Source organism: Anolis carolinensis, chromosome 4 (assembly GCF_035594765.1).
Source record: "Anolis carolinensis isolate JA03-04 chromosome 4, rAnoCar3.1.pri, whole genome shotgun sequence".
In the NCBI taxonomy this organism is placed as follows: Eukaryota; Metazoa; Chordata; class Lepidosauria; order Squamata; family Dactyloidae; genus Anolis; species Anolis carolinensis.
The window spans coordinates 171,448,392-171,465,828 of record NC_085844.1 but is presented as its reverse complement, the minus strand read 5'-3'; the positions used below and the strand labels follow the sequence as shown (position 1 = coordinate 171,465,828).

At 36.8% G+C, this 17,437-nt stretch overlaps 1 protein-coding gene across 10 annotated transcripts in view; it reads left to right on the top strand.

Moving 5' to 3' along the window:
* Positions 1 to 17,437, top strand: part of nfia (nuclear factor I A) — a 576,988-nt gene that overhangs the window by 187,413 nt on the left and 372,138 nt on the right. For all 10 annotated transcript variants that reach the window (XM_062979580.1, XM_062979577.1, XM_062979578.1 and 7 more), the window contains exon 2: positions 318 to 849. In XM_062979580.1, the coding sequence (XP_062835650.1) occupies positions 318 to 849 (532 nt within the window). The remainder of the gene's footprint in view (positions 1 to 317; positions 850 to 17,437) is intronic.

The following is a 17,437-nucleotide window of genomic DNA, read 5'->3' as shown; positions in this document are numbered from 1 at the left end:
TAGGTTTTTTGAGTACTTATATTTCAAGAGTTTTGATTTATTTAATTTTTAAAAAGAATGAGGCCTAGTGACTACAGAAAATTGGTTTCTATAATTTCAGAATTTTTTGTTACATCTTCAGCAAAGATCTATCAATGCTTAGGTTTTAATCTGCAACAGAGACTGCAGGGCTTTCATCCTCCTTGCATTCTAACTGTTCTTGATCTCTTAGATTTAAGTTATTGCTTGTGTATAAATAAAGTGATATTAAGGAAATCATAAAACTTTCACAATGTCAGCTTCTCTTTGTTTTAATACTTTGTTTCAATTCTTTCCAGGATGAATTCCATCCATTCATTGAAGCACTTCTTCCCCACGTCCGAGCATTTGCATACACATGGTTCAACCTACAAGCTCGAAAGCGAAAATACTTTAAAAAACATGAGAAGCGTATGTCAAAAGAGGAAGAAAGAGCTGTAAAGGATGAATTGCTAAGCGAAAAACCAGAGGTCAAACAAAAATGGGCATCCAGACTTCTGGCAAAGCTACGGAAAGATATAAGGCCTGAATACCGAGAGGATTTTGTTCTAACTGTCACAGGGAAAAAACCTCCATGTTGTGTTCTTTCAAATCCAGACCAGAAGGGCAAAATGAGAAGAATTGACTGCTTACGCCAGGCAGATAAGGTCTGGAGGTTGGACCTTGTTATGGTGATTTTATTTAAAGGTATTCCGCTCGAAAGTACTGATGGCGAACGCCTTGTAAAGTCCCCACAGTGCTCAAACCCAGGGCTGTGTGTACAGCCGCATCATATAGGGGTTTCAGTTAAGGAACTCGATTTATATTTGGCATACTTTGTGCACGCAGCAGGTAAGTGCCTTTATCCCATGTTATCCAACTTTGAATGCATTTTTTAATTTTAATGACGTAGGCCAATAAGTTTGTGCTGGCACCCCAGGGTGTAACGTACATAATATTGTACTGGTTTGAGTCAAGGCTGTGATTATGGTTCAGGTGAAAGCATCAGTGGGGAAAAGTTAGGGTACAGTGTAGTATTGTTAACAGAAGCAAAAGAATGGAGTCTTTTCTGCATATCCAAAATATTGTTGTAAAACTATTAGTAAAATATTTGACTGTGTTTAAAGCTGGAAACATGATGTTGTTTGTTTTGTAGAACTTATTATCCATGTGTGTTAAAATCTAGCCATTTAGAGAAGGGATTGACACTATTTATGTGACGAGTCCAGTCCTTATATTGGGTTGAGTATGCAAAACCTGACCATATCCGAATGAATCGGATGTATCTCATAGATACCTGAACAGTTGGTTTTAAATGTCACAACTAAAGAAAATCCTTGCTGAATGAGGGAGGACAACACAAATCTTCAGCAATGTTCTGCTTATATGTAGAAGTTCATTGAGATTAGAAAATGTTAGTAATATTGCTGTTTTTCCATTGTTTCACACTCTAACTTAAGCTAATTCTTATTAGCATACAAACAGCTAAAAACAGATAAGTACTGCTACTGAGCAAAAATATATAGTTTGCAATGGGTGTTTTCCACCAGTGATTGTTTATGGAAATTTTGGCTCTTTTGAGTTGTTAGGGTTAATAGTGGCAGATGTTTGACCTTTTAAAGCAACCTGATGGTCTTGCTGTAGATCCTTCAAATGAAGATTTCAGTTTGATGGAAAATTAGCTAGCATTTATGACCAACAATTTTAGTTCTCAGTATCGTAGTAGCTTGGTTGGGCTTATTTAGAATTTGTTGTGTAATGATGTTTTTGGAATTGCTGGCATGTACAATTAGAAATAGATGCTTTGGTCTTTGTGCTTTGATACAAAGGAATGATGGTGTGCTTTGACTTTGGAATTGGATGTGATGCTATTTGTGTTGTGTACTGGTAACAAATGCATGAAAAGATTAGTGAATGATTTATCGTTTTCTATGGGATGGCACCTTTTAAAAAAGAAACATGCTTCTGTGTTCATTAATTGATTAAAAGTATAAGAACAGACTTTGTTTTAGGATTTTCTGTGATGTGTATTCTGGAATTAAGTATGAAAAAAGTGATGATCTTGCAAAAGTTTAAGTAGAGACACTTAAGGTGTTAATGGCATGCTTTAATCTTTGTGCACCTGTTGACTTGATCATTTTAGGCTGACTTTTCAAATAATCACTGATATTCACTAAAATTGTTCAAAGGACCATCTTAAGAAAGCATCGCTTTAATAAATTTAAGTGCTTAATCAATAACTTGAGTCTTGTGATTATAAAACCTTTACCAAAAGTATGGCTGTAATATAGTTGGGAAAACAATTTCATATGAAATGTTTATATAGAGATTAGTCAATACAAATGGCATAACCTAATTAGTTATTGCATATATACAATTATATAATTAATAATATTAGTAGTAGTACATATTTATTACTTTACATGCATATATACTGTTACAATTTTAGTTAAAGGTCTTTTGCCTCCCAATTTTGTAATATAATCATGTTCTTAATTTTTGAGGGTGTTTTTTAAAAGTAAGTTAAATGTTTTAATTATGTATTTAATTACAGTTAGTGTTTTTTGTGCAGTTTGTTTGAAAATGTAAAACATTTATACTTTAACTCATTATTTTTCCACACTCCCATCTATTCTCTGTTTTGTAGATAATATTTCAATAACTGAATCTTATTGTGTATACGCATATACAAAATATCATTGATCAGACAGCCCTCACTGCTTGCACATGCAGGAGTATTGTTGTGGGTTTCTTTCTTTTTTGCTCTGCTATAACCCAGAATCCTTTGTTCCAACTGAACACTGGCCAAGTTGATAGTGATTGGTTCTTGTAGAGCCGCAGTAATGGCAACTTATACTGTATGCGCAACAAGAGCATTGGAAAACGAAGTCTTGGAGGCCCTTTGTCTCCAGGTATTTCTAATTTTACGTAAGGCATTTACTGCCAGTATGAATGTATTACAAAATAGGTCAGTTGGTCATCCTAAGTATATCTGGGTTGAAGAATATCGGCTATAACCCAGAAGAGCTGCACACAGAAAAGACTGTTTTTATCTACTTAAAAGTTTTGAAAAGTTGCCAGTATTGGCAAGGGGAGGGGGTTCAGACTCCAAAATGTGCTTTTAGATAATGCCAAATTGTTGTGGCTTTCCACCCAATTTACTATTATTTTGTACTGATCCAAGATGCTTTCATTCTCAATGATTTCTGAAATAAGATGCCTCTTTCCTTCTTAAATATGTATTTATAACTATTGCTCTGTGGTCTTTCAAATACCTTTTTCCTATCTGGGAGCCTGACATAGTTACTTGCGAAATGAGGAATTATGCTTCCCCTAAAATCACAAAAAATAATTGTTTTAATTAGAAATTGCAAAGAAGCACGATTCTAATATCTGGCAACTATTCCAGCCATTATGTATATGGAAGGAGAATTACAAAAATCAGAATTCATGTGTATTGAATTTCTTTTTTAAAACAAAAAGTTTTGTGTTGCAGTTTTAAAAAAAGCCAGAGTGAGTTGTTTAATCCCAGATTTTAGGTTGCTTTTCCCCTTTCAGTTCTCCAGTCCATGTATCAAATGACATGCTGGAAAACTCTTGTGGCAAAGAGTACTCTTTGTGGGAGTCTTAACACCAAAGTAATTTATGACCAGTCCTCTACCAGATGATCTGTATCAGGATCTGCAATATACTAGGCACGTGGCAGGGTCACCATTTAAGTTGTTAGGGTCATAACCTTCGCCACCAGGCATTTGACCTTTGAGATAAAGTTAACCTTTGTTCATTAGTAGGCACTCAAGCGAGAACTTCCTTGTTTTTTACTGCAGCAGAACAACTCCAGATACCATGGTCACATTGTAAAAGGGGATTCTGAGCTCAAGTATTAGGTTCTATGAGAGGTTAAAAGATTTTTCTGGCTTCTTTTTCCCCTTTCCTTTATTATTTGGGGGTGGAAGTGGAAGGCCTTTTGTAATAGACAAAACTAGCTTATGCTTTGGCAGCTGGGCAACTCATTTTTTGCCCGTGACTGTGAATGTAAAAGCGTAAGGGTTTTGTGTATTTAAACAGAAGTAAGGCCCATTGTCTTCAGTCCTTAAATACACCTCCATAGTAGGTGTATTTAGGATTGCAGCCTTAAATTGTTTATATGATTTGAACAAAATATCTTTTTTTTGAAAACCCCCCCCACCAAGAATTGTGCAGAAATGTTTTAAATATGTTTAATAATAATATTAATTAATTTATATATATATATATATATACACACACACACACACACACACACACACATTAAAAATGGTGATAGATGATTGGAGTGGGCTGTTGTCTATAGAATTTAGTCCAAAGCCAATTTGTTTTTGGTAAACTGTAAAAAATATCTTTACTTCTGGAGATAATTACACAGCTCTTTTTCTTCAACCTAAAATAAATGATATTGTGTATTAAATTAGAAGTAGACAATATTTGTCTGCAGGCTAATAAAACACAGTTTCAGTAATAGGTGAGTTATTCACCATAATGAGCATAATAATGACACTATCTTAATTATATGAGAACAGCCATGTAAGTACTTGGTCGTTCTTAGACCTTGGAACTCCCTACTATGGGATATTAGATTTTCTTTCTTAGTCTAGTCTACTCACCAACTGGGAGATTTTTTATTCAGGCAAATATATTTTATCATAGCCTTGCCTATAGCTGATAAAGGTCTAAACCAGTGGTTCTCAACCTGTGGGTCCCCAGTGCTTTGGCCTACAACTCCCAGAAATACCAGCTTACCAGCCGTTAGGATTTCTGGGAGTTGAAGGCCAAAACCACTTAGGTCCCATAGGTTGAGAATCACGGCAAATAGTTGAGTGCTGGCTAGGTCTTGTGTTGCTATGTTTCATTTGTGTTTTAAAATTGTTTTTGTATTAGGTTTTTAACTGAGATTTTAAAAATGTGTATTTTATTATTGTTATACATAATATTGTTATACATAAAATAATAAAATAAATTCTTACCTAAATACTTGGATACATTTGCAGTGTCTATGGTGGCAGCTCTTAGTTCTGAAGCTGAAAAGGCCCTTAAGTTTTCATTGCATTATCAAAGCAGGTAATCCACATTATCTGCTTTGAAATGGATTATATGAGTTTACACTACCAAATAATCCAGTTCAAAGCAGATGATCTGGATTTTATATGGTGGTGTAGAAGGGCCCTAGGACTCGAGCAATAGGTTCAAATTATAGGAAAGGAGATTCCACCTGAACATCAGGAAGAACCTCCTGACTGTAAGAACTGTTTGACAGCAAAACTCTCTGTCTCTGAGTCCTGTGGAAGCTCCTTCCTTAGAGGCTTTTAAACAGAGGCTGGATGTCATCTGTCGGGGGTGCCTTGTTTGTGCTTTTCCTGCATGACAGGTGATTGGAAGAGATGGCCCATGTGATATCTTCCAGCTTTAATTCGATTATTCGTTCAATCAATAATTTGTTCTGGGTAGAGCAAGATCCATTGCAAGTACAATATTGTATTCTAAATGTAATTATAGCATGAGGTATGTTGCATTTCTAATATCGGAATCATGTGACATGTTGGACTCTCAGATGTTCAACTCCAGCTCTCATAATTTTTCAGTTAATCATGCTGTGTGCTCCCAGCAATAACAGGAAGACCATAAAGTCTATAGTCTCATGCACACTTCCCTGGAATCCATGTACATATAGATTCCTGATTAGACATCTGTAGATTTTCCCTAACTTGAAATTAGATTATTCAGATATCCTTATCATTCACATTCACTGTACATTTCCAGCAAAACACTTATCTAATACTTTATGAACACTTTATGAACAGCCCTTCTTTTGATGTGTGATCTCAAATATTTTGATTGCTTCTCAGAAAGTGAAATCTTTTAGAGGCCATAATTTGCTTGTCATGTTCTGTGTGAGGAGGGGCTGTCCCACTCTCGTCATAGTTTCATTGTTGCATTTACAAGGTAGGATTCTTTGCTTAGAGTCTTCATCATTTCTGAAGAAAATGAGATAGCTTGGTGCTATGAATATTGATATTTGTGCTGTTGCAGAAACCCCACAAGTGTGCTTGAGACTTTTGATGAAGGGCCATTCCTGAAACTGTTGGTTGTGTAATTCCACTGAATTCTATGGGGTTTCACCAAGGCCCATCTTCCTCTGATTTATGACAGACTGTGAAAGAAAATATTTGTTCTAATACGTTTAAATCTATCTTTTTTGTAATGTTCTTATGAGAAATGTGTGCCTTCTTTAGCTACATTTACATAGAACCAAGATGCTGTAGTTGTTTAGCATACTGCTGATGCAACAAAACATTATCTGCTTCTTCATTATTCTCTGCCTGTTCCAGCTTCTTGTTCTTGAATGGAAAATGGAAGCAAATACAGACCTTGGCCTTATCTACACTGCCATGTAATGTTGTTTGAAGCTGCATTATATGGTTAGAGTAGACTCACATAATGCAGTTCAGTGCAGTTAAACTGCATTATGAGTTTACACTGATTATATAATACTGCTTCAAACTGCATTGTATGACAGTGTAGATGGGGCCTCTAGCAGTTAACTATTTCTAGAAAGGAGAGAAAAAGACAAGCATTGATTTGTGATATTGGAGGAGAAGGGGCATTGTATTCCTGCAGAAACTGAGATATAAAAACTCAAGATTTAGAAACTTCTCTAGAGCCAAAACCATTGGAAAGTTGTCCAGTATGCCTAAACATGTTTTGATTCTTATACTGTCAGAAATTTTTGTTATGCAATAGCTGGAATACTTGCGCCCATAATTCTCTACTCATATTGCTGAGGGTCAGAATTAGGCAGTTTCTCATGCCCCTTCCATTTTCACATGTTTAGAACTAGAGCTTATAAAAGTTACTTTTATGCAATGCACTTCCCAGAATCTTCAGCCAGCACAGCAGTCCTATGAGCAGCAGTTTAATCAATCATTTTTCCAAGCGCCACTTACACAGTTCCAGCCTTCGACTTTGGTGTAATGTGTTAAATCTGCAGTGTTTGCTGTCCTAACTGTTGAAGATCCTGTATCCAGGATCCCTATAAGAATCACTGCTCTTCAGTACACTGGAGGGAAGGGATCTGTAGTCAGTAGTATTTTTTGTTTTGGCAAGTTGAGGAGTCAGTTTCTTTGCTTAGCTGTAGCAGACTGTAGTTGACAGAAGAAGGATTTAGATGGGGACAACTGCATTCATTCCCTCTGCTGCTGTAATTGAGATGGTAAGCATCCATGCTAATTTGAACCCTAACGGTAGTGGAACTTATGAGTGTTTGCTATATCATGAACTGTTGGCACCAGTTCAGTCATGTGGCTAAGCTTTCGCCACAACAGAAACAAATAAAACTGAGTAGCATGTAGGCTTTTAATATTTCTTAGAATACTTCCAGGTGGTTTATTTGGGGGGGGGGGGGTATTGAATGATTTCAATGCTGTTTCCTGTGTCCTGAAATAGCAGATGTATTCAATCAGTAAGAAAAGAAGGTTCTTAGTGTAAACATGGAGAGAAGAAATCTTCTATATCGAGCCTATTGCATTTGTATCCATGAGGCCATTTCAGCAGTACAAAAATTGCCCATTTATTTATGTAATTTAATATATTTTATTCCACTTTTCTATCAAGACAGGACCTTAGGCAAGTATTTTAAAAGCAGAATACAGTTAAAACACTGTTGCCACAAAAGTTAAAATACAATCTAAATTTCTGTTTAAAAATATAAGTTTAAAAACAGCTTTTAAAACAAGTCCATAGCATTACAAACAAATCCACACTAGGCCTGGATTTATCTTAAGTTACTGTACTTTTGTATTTCCCTTCTTTTCCACTCTGTGATGAATAGCATTAATTTAAATCTATTTAAGGCAAGTGTGGGAGAAACCACACTCTTTGTTGTGGTCAGTGGTGTATACAGCAGGGCTGGAAGTCTCACTTGATTGAGGACTGAAAGCAGACTTTAGAAGATGTAAAACATCACATCAGCTTTTTCTAAGTCTTGTGTAAACTGTACTACAAAAATGTCTATAATTGCTATTGTTCTGTTACCTGCTTATTGCCCCTGTGCAAATTTTCAAGGCAAAGTGATAATAACAAAAATTAGCCCATACACATTTCTGCAAAAATCAAATCACCCCTGTAGCATAATAGATCCCACAGTCACACCAAATTAAGCTAACACAACCAGTCTGTAATTTGAAGCAGAGATGCCATCATTTTACAAATTTTTCCTCTGCTCCAAGCTTTAGAAATGACGTGTTTCTTGAACCACATCCCATTGACCAACAATTTTGGTTGTTTTGACCAACATGTAGCATTATACCCAAAGGCTGTCTTGGAATACTGCCTTCTGATGAGGTTTATAATTTTTCAATGGATTTTATATGAAGCATGGGCCATGAGTGAAGTTATGTTGGATTATTCAAGGTGGATCTGTGCAGTTTTGCAGGAGAGTAACAAATATTTGATGAAGTTGTTTTCAGTGTTTGATGTGTGGTATGTAGCAATTGAAATTTCCCCCAATAATGCTCAAGCAAAAGGGCATACTGCTATGCTGTGTAGTGTGACAATGCCAGTTGATTGTTCTGTGGGCTTTAAGGCCCCAACCTGTGTGATGCTGTGTTAGCTTGTAGTCCTTTAGCCTGTAGACCTTTAGCTTGTAGTCCTGTAGACCTTTAGCTTGTAGTCCTAAATGGTGCTGCTAAGTAACAGAATCTGGCCTGTTGAAAATTTCAATGCGGAAAGCAGTGTCAGATTGAAAGCTTCCCTTAGGTGCATCCACATAGTGCCTAAAACACGTGAGTGCCTGCACTTTTACCTGAGGTGTCCAAATAATGCCTCAGGTAAAAGTGAATTAATTTGGGACAAAGCAGGAATTTCTATGTGCCAGGGGAGGGTCGGCAGCAGGGAAATTGCCAGGTAAATTATTATTTTTCTTTTTTTGGGCGTTTTTAAGGTATTTTGGGAGGGGTGGGTGCTCTTTTGGGGTTTCCAGACTCCAGGAGCTCAGAAATCCCAAGATAGCGATGTGGATTGGGCCTGGAAGTCACACAATGCGATCCCCAGGTCCAATCCACACAGCACCCACACCTCGAAAGACACAGGTCTTCTGAAAGACCTGAGTCTTTTCAGGTGTCAAATTAATTTGGGACAAAGCAGGGTTTAAGTGCTTTGTCTTGAATTAATTCACTTTTACCTGAGGCGTCGTTCGGATGCCTCAGGCAAAAGTGCGTGTGCCTGCACATTTTAGACGCTGAATGGATGCGCCCCCAGTCCTCTATACTTCCATGACGTTGATTGAAACCCTGCTTCATTCCTTTTTTTGTTGGAATGCATTCAGTTGCAGTCAGTATAATGTTAAGATACATTATATTAGTAGGACTTTCCTTATCATGTATTGGTAATAATATCATAAGTTTTAGACTGTTAGTTTGGATCCAGTTTGTACCAGACAGTGGGTGGGAATTTTCTGGAGGGCTTCCACAGTTTACTCTTTCTTGGTAACATATCTATGACTCTAAGAAATTTGGAGTCCATATACAGTATAGAAATAATGCAGTTGGACATCGCTTTAAACTTCTTGGAATCATGTATGTTTGGTTAGGCATCCTCACTCTTATGCAGAAAAGTAATAATAAAAGTACAACTTCTATGATTCCATAGTACTGAGCCATAGAAGTTAAAGTGGCATCAAACTGCATAAATTCTGTGGTGTAAATGGACCCTTGGACCATGATGCTATCTATCTATCTATCTATCTATCTATCTATCTATCTATCTATCTATCTATCTATCTATCTATCTATCTATCACTAATTTTGTATTTCATTTTCATTTTGTTGTTTTGGTCTTGAAGCATAGGGATGAGTTGAAGTCACCCACAGTGAATCAAAGTCCATAAAAATGGATGTTATTATGGCAAAAATTCCATGTGATCTGGAGTCTGCCTCTTCTAATGAGATTTTGTTATCATAATAAGGCACTTCTTATTAACTATAACTTAGGAGTGCTCTTGTTTCTGGCTTTGTTCCTGGAGGCACAGGTGGCAGTCTTGGGTAAAAATGCTTTTTATCAAATTCAGTCAATATTCCAGCTGTGACCGTTTTTGTACAATAATCATGCTTGTCTTCGTAAACATAAGGGACTAACAATTGCAATATTGACAAGGATGGTTGTTCTGTCTCTCCTCCTGGTGCCTTCATATTCTGCAGTATAGTGTATACGAATCCACAGTGCAGGGCCTGTTGATCCAGATCCAGTAAGGCCCACTCCTTCACACTGAAATGTACAGCCGCATCCTCAAATATCACCTCATGTGTAGTATGCGTACCCCAAAGATGTTCACGTGATACCTCTGCTGTTACTTTTTCAGTAGTGTCTTTTTGTTGTTATTGCTGGCCTCCTGGACTTTTTAGCTCTCTCAAGATCCTTGATGTCACCTTAGGAGTTTTTAAAAGTGCTATTATCTTGTGTCCACTCACTGGTCCCTTAGGTTTTCATTTTCTTCCATTATTGTTTTATTTTCCTTTATCAATGGTTGTATTTTTTACTGTATGTCAGCACCTTTGAAATTCAATACATGTATGGTAGTGTTGATAGTCACAGAAGTAGCAATAAATCAGTGCTGTACCAAGCAAACATACATGCTACATGTACTAATCATGGTGGTGCCTTTGAATATTGTTCAGAAACTGCCGTGCCAAATGTACTTCTTTGTAAAAACTCAGAGATTATAAGCAGTCTTATTATGGATACTTAAATTATGTGGGCTATAAATACACAAATGAAACTACTAATGCGATGTGGACCTGCAGGCATTGGTTTTATCCACACTGCAGAATTATAGCACCAGATGAATTGCCGTAGCTCAATAGTATGGGATTCTGGGATTTGTAATTTTGTAAGATATGAATCCTTCCCTGTCCCAGCATCTGTTGAGAATCGATGAATCCATACATAAACTCATTTTTCATGCGGATGTCAGGTGGAAGGAGATACATCTGGCAAAATGGAAGGCTGTTCAATTGTGGTTTTACAGTGTCTAAATCTGGGCCCTTCCACACAGCCATATAACCCAGAATATCATGGCAGAAAATCCCACAATATCTGCTTTGAACTGTGTTATCTGAGTCCACACTGCCATATATTCCAGTTCATAGCAAAAGATGAGGGATTTTATTCAGCTGAGTGGAAGGGGCTTTAGTAATTCAGCATCTGGAGTTGTCCCTCAACATTTAGAAGTGGGATCTAAGTTATCTCCCCTTCTACCTTCCCACCTTCCCTCTCATGAGCCATGATAAGCTACTGAAAGCTTGACAAAGTCTTGCATAAGAGCTTGGAATATGAGGAAATCCATTTGTTTGTGTAGTCCACAATTGCCAATGCTAACTTTTGCTGGTCCTCCACAAAGTTTAAAGCAGGATGCTTTTCTAGCCCTGCCTTTAGATCTTCCAGCCAAGTGTTACTGAGGCCTGATCATGCTTAGTTTTTAAAAGCTAAGCTTATGCTCAGAGTGATATGGAATCATATATATATGAGGAAGACCAGGCTGGATGGGGCTATGAGTACTATAGTTTAAAAAGTAACTTTTTAATGTTTTGCTATATACAAACAAATGCAACTAGATTTGATATTCATTCATACAGCAGTTTTCTAGTAAGTCATGTTAAGTCTGGTCTCTGACCAGAACGAATTTTCTGCATTTTGAATCCAAATCATTGCATTTTTATATTTGTTCACTGTTGATATTTTCTGGGATTGGCAAATTCTTTGGAGAACAAATAATGTTACTGTTATACTGTGGTACCATAAATTAACAAATCCTGGAGGTAGTTAAGGGCACAAACTTTGTTGAAGTGACTGCTTTTTAAGTAACCTAACTCTAGCAAAATAGCAGCCTAAATCCTTTATTATTTCAGTTAGTCTGTCAGTTGTTTGTATGTTGTTGGTGTGGACTGATGGAGTTTTACTCTTAAACACCCAGTTTTTGGAAGATATTTTATAATAGCTTACAGAACATAATCAGAGTATATGATAATATAATAAAATTGGTATTTCCAAATGCTATCATATAATTCTTACTCATACTATAAATAAGAGCATCCATGCTACCTAGTGGAACTCCAACTAAGGCCAATAGTTGTAATAGTTAATTTTTATGAAGCTTTGTGTTTCATAAAATTTTCACAGATGTTCCTTACTTAGTTAAAGGATGTTTTTGGCAAGCAATGGCTTCTCTATTGGTTCAGCATTAGCACATACCTTGTGTTCAGAATGCCAGTTTGAAAATGTATACACATGCAAAACTTGAAACACACTTTATTTTTGAAGAGTTAACAGACTTAATGGGTTGACATTGTTTTAGATTATGATATAAAAACCTACTAGTTGGCTTTCTGTTGTTCAGATGTAAGCTCTATTTAACTTAATCACATGTATTCCAAGGTAGGTGCTTATATAGAATTACATCCTAAATTAGTAGTAAAGATATAACCATTTATGCTGATGGTTAGGAAGAAGGTTTCTAATGAAGAGATGAAACTAAAATAAGGGGGAAAGGGAATAAAATAATTTTATTCTGGGAATACTTGCTTTCAGTAATTTTCAGGGTTCTATTATCTGATTGATCTTTAGTCAAGAGAAGTAGAATAATGAATTCAAGGAATTCTCCTTTTAAAGTAGATGGAAAGGAGTTACTCACCTAATATTTCATTCATTGATATTTTAAAGGAGATGAATGGGTTGATATGACCTATTGCTAAGATGTTAAGACTGATTGAACTCCATAGACAGGTTATATGTTTCCAAATACTAGAGTTGTCCATCTGTGCCCATGGTTTCTGCATTTGTGGATTTCACCACCTACAACTTGAAAATAATTTATAAAACCCCAAAAATCCAAATAATCAGTCCAAATAATGTTATTGTATAATATGGGACTTGAGCATTCATGGATTTTGCTATTCAGGGAGAAGGGTGTATATGGAACGAATTTAGAGATGTGTGTGCGGAGGACAACAAATTTAGTGAAGTTGATTTCATTTAGTAAATGCATTTCTAGTTTTAGGATTGCTTCTGAAATGGATCCTACCATGGTTCCTTTCTGCTTTGTTCTTCCATTGCCTAGTATAATCTAGATGGCCATATGGTACATTCACCCCATGTTGCCTTATATTCGGGAGAAAATTTAGTCTGCTCTACAGTAGATCAATTGATCACACTGGAGCATGGCTGACCAAGTAAGTGTTATGTTTAAAAAGGTCAGTTCAATTCAGTGACAGTTTGCCATATGGGTTCCAGATGGGGTATTTAAAGTAATGCTGCATCATTTAATTTGCGAGCAAACTGCCTTTTTTCTTCAAAATTTATTTCTTCCATTTGTCAACTATAAATTAAGAATGGTGAAATTTTATTTTCATTGTTTTGGGTTGGAAAAATGCTTAAATGTTTTATTTATGTATTGGAAAACATTTGTCATTTTGCAATATATCAAAAAATGAGGTAATTTTTAAAATGTTTAAAACTAAAGTACAGTACTGATATAAATGACTTCTTGCAGAAGCCTATCATAGAAATATGCTGGAGGCCTAGAAAAAAAACAAACCATATTTTTCAGACATGAGAAAGTGAAATTGTGAGTGCTAGTCCCATGGATAAGGGAGTCATACTGTATCATTACAACAGTGAATAAAACATATTAGATAATTTGTTTACAATACATTAAAGTAGTTTAAAACTATGTATCAGTATAGATTTCATCAGTGTCATTAGATCTGAACAGCTTTACAATAAAGCTAACTGGTGCCAGAATAAGGCCAAGGTTGGGCACTTCAAAGGTTGTGATGTTAAAATGGGAAGACTATCTCCCATGTCTTCACACAGTATATTGCTCCCATTGGTAGGATGCAGAAGTGAGAATCTTCAGCAAACTTCAGTGTTCAAACTGATAGAGAGAGAGAGAAAGATACTTCTTCAAGTATTGAGGTCTCAGGCCTTGCAGAGCTTTATGTATAATTCCTAGGGCACTTCCAGACAGTGTCATAATCCGGGTCAAAGAAGTGGGGCAAAAAATCACGGGACCTGACAGCAATTCCAGACACAGAGCTGTAAGTCCCAGTAAATCATCCCCTGCCATCCTGCTGCCTTTGTTTGTAGCAGATTTTAGAAATTCATAAGATGGACAGGGGACATCTGGTGGAAATTTACTTTAATTTTTTTAATTGACTCTCCAAGGCCCCTTCCATACTACTGTATAAAATCCACATTGAACTGAATTATACAACAGTGTGGACTCAGATAATCCAGTTCAAAGACGATATTGTGGATTATCTACTTGATATTCTGGGTTATATGGCTGTGTGAAAGGGCCCCAAGATATGCTGGACCTCATATGCGCTGATGTGGATATCTAAATGTGCATACAAACAGATTTCTTATTATCTCTCCTCACCCTACTGTGAATTCAAGCTATGTTTAATTTTATAAACATTAAAATAAAGGAATGGTTGCAGAGAGTTCTCATTGTAATTGCATTCCAATTGTGTTTCATAGAATCATAGAATCATAGAATAGTAGAGTTGGAAGAGACCTCATGGGCCATCCAGTCCAACCCCCTGCTAAGAAGCAGGAAATCGCATTCAAAGCACCCCCGACAGATGGCCATCCAGCCTCTGTTTAAAAGCCTCCAAAGAAGGAGCCTCTACCACGGCCCGGGGAAGAGAGTTCCACTGTCGAACAGCTCTCACAGTGAGGAAGTTCTTCCTAATGTTCAGGTGGAATCTCCTTTCCTGTAGTTTGAAGCCATTGTTCCGTGTCCTAGTCTGCAGGGCCGCAGAAAACAAGCTTGCTCCCTCCTCCCTATGACTTCCCTTCACGTATTTGTACATGGCTATCATGTCTCCTCTCAGCCTTCTCTTCTGCAGGCTAAACATGCCCAGCTCTTTAAGCTGCTCCTTATAGGGCTTGTTCTCCAGACCTTTAATCATTTTAGTCGCCCTCCTCTGGACGTTTTCCAGCTTGTCAACATCTCCCTTCAACTGCGGTGTCCAAAATTGGCATTTCCATTTAGCTACCTCTGTGTCTGTGACTCCATTTGTTTACAGCCCTCATCAGCTGTTTCAGGATTTTAAAATGGACATGTGCTGAAGCAGTCCATACCAGCGTATAGGAAAGAAGTCACATGTTTTTCTTGACTGCAGAGCTATACTGTCATGCGAATATGCACATTTTTCGATCGAAATAGGGTTTTAAGTGCGAAATAAGCGTTTTAAGCTGTTTTCAGCTGTTAACCCATATCAGCTCACATTTTCCTTAAACATAATTTAGCCACCACCCCTTTTATCCTAGTTACTTCCACATTTTAGGGCCTGTGTGGAAGGGCCCATAGTACCTTGGATTCAGTCTGGAAGCATATTGGAATACTCAAATACTGAAAATAATCAGAATATATGATAAGAAAAATGTGTGGACTGCAGTTTGGTAAAATATAACTATGGTGATTTAATTATGTTTGGAAACAATACATTTGAGAATATACTGTCAAACACATTTATTTGTTATCCAAACATGTAGGTGTTAATAACTTTCTTTTCTATTTTGTAATTTGATTGTGCATTCTCTTTGGTTCCCGTACCAGAAACAATTATCTGAAGGATACATGATGTCAATGGTTTCCAATAGCATTTTACATTTTAAGGAGGATCAGTTTATTCAGATAGCACTGACTAAATGGACATATTAACATTGATGATTGAAGCATCAGTTGAATATGTGAACAACCAACTTAGATCAAATACTATATGAAAAAGAGCTTTTGTCATGTCACACTGGCATCATGAGAACTGCTGCGATGTTTCACAGTCCTCCACTGCTTGGTAACTTGAGAAACCTCAGGTCATGAGCCCATGTTGTATCTCCAGCCAATGCCAAGATTGTTCCACTGTGGGAAGGCAAGGAATCAAACATTGAGCTGGGGTTTGTTATTGAAAGAGTTACATGTATGTATGAATTTATTGGATGTATTATTTCTATAGAAGCCTTATAGGATTGTGATTTGCAGTTTGGTTCAATAGTCATTACCAATTTTCAACTCAGCACCCAGCTTGAAGTAGTTGTTTCTTTTACCACATGCATGTATAGTGGTGGTATTACTACTGTGATTCACATTAGGTCATGCTGCATAGCTTTTGTGGGTGTCCCAGTGCAGCATTTAAAGATGTCAACTACAAGAAAAGTAGGAGTACTAGAAATAGGAATACAAAAAGAAGGGCAAAAGATGCCCTAAATTCCCAGGGTGATCAATATTTTCATTAAGACCAACCTACAATTGTGTAGTAGTAGGCAAACTTTTGTGTTCTTCGGAACTTTTAATCAGGGTAGATGTTAAAAAATATTTTTTAAATGCAGGAAGAGGGTAGGCCAGAATTCAAAGTTATTTTGTAACAAAAGTAGACCCATTGTATCAATGACACCCCTGCCAGTATTGACTTATCAAGTTTCCATTTATTCAGTAGATCTCCTATAAATGAGATCAACAATTGGATTTAGGCCTCAGAAGTCAAAGGGCGCACTCTCTACCTTTAATTTGCCAACTTTTCAACAGAAAATTGAGTGGTTGTCTAAAGATATGTGGCACAGATAGTAGTGCCTGAAAGCGATCACCTCTCCCAACACAAGTAATGGTTGAAGTCTTCTTTTAAATAGCCTTTTAGATTACTAGGCCTGCATCCCAGAGTTCCATGTGTTAGTCTGCCTCGAATCTTAGTGCTGCTATTTCCCAGTGTCTAGTTACAGATCTGTCTGTAATACTTATCTGTTCCTTTATTGTCTGCGTAGCTCAGCTCCCCTTAATCTCTATCAGAATGCAAAAAATCCATGTGTCCGGTTTCAGTGTCGCTCACAGTACTTTTAATAACTTGGTGTTCCCTTTGATTTCAGTTAGCAGAATGGCATGACTGGGTTGTCGTATACCATGCTCACTGGCAGACTCTTATTACGGGACTGGTCTTCAAAGAGATAACGCAGTAACTGGATTTGTCCAGTTCTTCTAAGCCACCCTCCTTCCTAATAGCTCCTTTTTAATATTTTCTTGTTTTTGTGCTATAGGTAAAATTTCAGAGATTTACATAGGGTTGTGGATTAAAGACATCAAGATTGTTAGAAGCTTGTGCATAGTACATACTTTTACAAATTCAGTTCTACTGGATAATATATATCATATGAATGGAGCATAGTTCTATTTGGAACATGCCCAATTCTAAATTTATATTTAACAAAACTTTTATCTGAAACACATTTTTTTTAGTTAAAGTGGAATTTTCTGGCATCTGAAAAACAACACCTGATTCTCTGCTGGAAGTTTTCAACAATACAATACACCATTGTTCCTGAACATGACAGTGGCTTATTGGTTTAGCCTTGAGGT